Below are 3,154 nucleotides of genomic sequence, written 5' to 3'. Positions count from 1 at the left end.
AAATGGAGAGGGCAGGATTAGATTAGATGTTAAGAGGGAATTCTTCCCTGTGAGGATGGTGACACACTGACAAAGATTGTCCAGAGAAGCTGAGGCTGTCCCATCCCTGGAAGTGTCCAAGGCCAGGCTGGATGGGGCTTGGAGCAACCTGGGATAGTGGCAGGTGTCCCCACCTATGGCAGGGTGTGGGACTGGATGAATTTTAAGGTCCCTTCCAACCCAAACCATTCCATGATTCTGTGCTTCTCCTGCAAGAAATAAGAAACAAATAAGCCATTAGAGAGCATCCAAAGGAGGGCAATGAACATGGTGAAGGGCTTTGAGGGGAAGCCATATGAGGAACAGCTGAGGACACCTGGTCTGTTCAGCTGGAGAAAACGAGACTGAGGGGAGACTTACTGAAATTACAACTTCCTTGGAAGGGGAAGAGGAAAGGCAGACATTGATCTGTTCTCTGTGGTGACCAGTGATAGGACCCGTGGGAATGGCTCAAAGTTGTGTCAGGGGAGGTTAGGCTGGAGATCAGGGAAAAGGTCCTTTCCCCAGAGGGTGCTGGGCACTGCCCAGGCTCCCCAGGGAATGGGCACGGCCCCGAGGCTGCCAGAGCTCCAGGAGCATTTGGACAGCGCTGCCAGGGATGCCCAGGGTGGGGCTGATTGTTGGGGTGCCTGTGCAGGGCCGGGAGTTGGACTGGATGATGCTTGTAGGTTTCTTCCAACTCAGCTTATTCTGTGATTCTCTGGAAAGCCACAAGTTTCAATGTTTCATTCGTGCAACGCTGTCCCTTTGTAACAGAGAACACAGGCACATGTTCAGCTGGAAACATCCACGTGGTTAAACTATCCCCACTGCACAGAAAGGCAGAAGTCACAAACCCCAGGATTCCCTACAGCAGTGGCTGGGGGTTAAAAAGCCCTTAGGGGGAGATGAAGGCCTCCACCCTGCCACAATTCCTGGTGAAAATTCAGAATTTGTGTGACAGATCTCTTGGCCATGAACAGTCTGGGCACAGGCTGAGGTCTGTCTGCAGCAAGGGTATCCACAGCTCTCTGCAAAACGTGTGACCTAACAAAGAGCAGTTATCACTCACATGGGGCAGGAGCTACCTCTTGGAACCTCTCCTGGATGTAGAGCCCACAATTAGCATGTCACAGTGAGAAACCTTCACAAAACCATCTGCAATTAAGGAGGATGCAGAACTTGGATCCACTAGAAGGTGACCATACAAAAGCTGCTTCAGAGAAAACATTCAGGGCAGGATCTCATGGCAATAAATGGGAAGAAACTCAACTCCAGCCCCAAGAGAAGGCAAGGCAGAGGGATGACTGCTCCTTCACCACAGGATGCTGAGGAATGAACCTACGCAAGCTCTGTCCTCACACTTTCTTCAGTCCAGGGGTTCATGCTCTTTGTGGGAGATACAACAGATTGAATCCCCATTCCGCAGATTTTCCTTCCTCCCACCCACCTCAGTGTGCCATTGTCTCCTTCACTTACTGTGCTGGAGGAATGACTTTCTTTGGGCTTGAAAAAACCCCCCAAATTTAAGTGCCTCACATTGTTTAGTGTCGGCATCTAATTCCAGGTTAGAGAAAAGTGCCGTATCTTGGACAGATCTGAGGCTTAAACACAGGTTTTGCTTCAGCCCTGGTGGCCACGGACCCTGTATGATGGGCTAAGCTTTTCTAAATGCCATGGGTTCCACAGAGAAGCCAAACATCCAAAACCTACACCTTGTATTACCTGTCCTGGGAGCCCAATCCCAAGCTGTCTCGAGGGAGGTGGTCATGGAAACCTTTAACCACAGAGCACAGCTCCAATTAGACACATATCAGATATAACTGAGATGATCAATCTGTTCCCAAAGTGCTCTATGGCAGAATTGTCAGAGGATAAAGAAGGGAAAAAGTGACTCTATTAACACCTGGGAGAGGAAAACAGAAGAAAGGCAGAGGGCAGGTAGGAGGAAGTGGGAGGAAGTTGCACAGCATATAAGACAAAGAGAAGTGAGACATATTTGAGCAATTTAATGAAATACTGGAAGCATTTAAGAGAGGCAGTAGATACTACTGCTGCAAGTCTAAATTACTCAGAGACAAAAGTAACAGGGACAGGTACCAGAGGTCCAGCCTGGCTTTAGTCACCTTGACGGACATGAGGAACGTGGAAACACCAAAGGATCCAACAGTGAGCTTGTGCTCACATGGTGCTTGTCATGGGCCAAGGCAGAAAACAGTTCTCGTTCGCCTAATGTGGACCAAAGTAACTTCCCCCCACATTTCAACTCCACTGATTATATTAATCTGCTACTTGCCATTTTCTTACATTATAAAACTGCCTCTATCTATCACCAACAGGTGACAGAAAAGTCCTTTGGGACTGAATCTTCTCAAAATGCCTTGGGATGCTCTCAGAAACTATTACTATAATTATGAAACTCGAGGTGTTTCCTCCTTATCAGTGCTACTCAGTAAAATGTGATTCTTTTGAGTATTTTCTGCTTTTGACTTGTTACAATATTATGGCAGATCTCAGGTGCCTTCTGCACGTTTTCTATCACTTGCTTCCTATCCTATAGAGGCTTCAGCCCACCATAATGATGGATCATTAAAGTACTGTGGACAGCACTGCCTTTGGAGAAGGCTCCTGAGCTTCCAAAATTCACAGATCACACCTGGGGTGGCAAGAGCCTGGGCCCCTACCTTGGGGAGACAAAAAGTAAAGCAGGAGGAGAAGGCCTCTAGACTGGGGTGGGGAACCTAGGTCTGTGCTAGCAAGGCCAGCCAGGACAGCTGGTGTCTCCCGAGGCTGCAGGGCAGGAATAGCCAAACCCTTTGGAGATGCTGCAATGCTCCTGCAGCAATGGGGCTGTGAGAGCCCTGGGAAGAGACACAGCTCTGCACCCGACCCCCCCCCCCTCACCTCCATCTCCAGCCCAGCCCCCCTCACCTCCATCTCACGCTGCTGGGCTGCACGGAGCAGTGGGAGGTTGTGGGGCCTGCAGCACTGCTGGCCCTCCTTGTGCCGGTGGAACAGCTCCTGCTTCAGCCCTGCCATGGGCACGGGGGGCGCTCAGGAGGGCACACTACTGCCAGGTGCTCCCAGTGCCATCAGTTCCACCCCTCCCTCCCCCGAGTGCCCTTCCCCCACCTCC

The 3,154-nt window shown here is 50.4% G+C and overlaps 1 protein-coding gene across 1 annotated transcript in view; it reads right to left on the bottom strand.

Moving 5' to 3' along the window:
• Nucleotides 1-3,145, bottom strand: part of LOC103623772 (protein DGCR6) — a 6,660-nt gene extending 3,515 nt beyond the window's left edge. Inside the window, exon 1 of the mRNA XM_008642935.2 lies at nt 2,950-3,145. Within this exon, the coding sequence (XP_008641157.1) occupies nt 2,950-3,057 (108 nt within the window). The 5' untranslated portion in view covers nt 3,058-3,145. The remainder of the gene's footprint in view (nt 1-2,949) is intronic.
• Between the last annotated feature and the right edge of the window lie 9 nt (nt 3,146-3,154).

This window comes from Corvus brachyrhynchos, unplaced genomic scaffold, assembly GCF_000691975.1.
Source record: "Corvus brachyrhynchos isolate BGI_N302 unplaced genomic scaffold, ASM69197v1 scaffold19, whole genome shotgun sequence".
Taxonomy (NCBI): domain Eukaryota; kingdom Metazoa; phylum Chordata; class Aves; order Passeriformes; family Corvidae; genus Corvus; species Corvus brachyrhynchos.
This window is presented reverse-complemented; position numbering and strand designations above follow the sequence as displayed.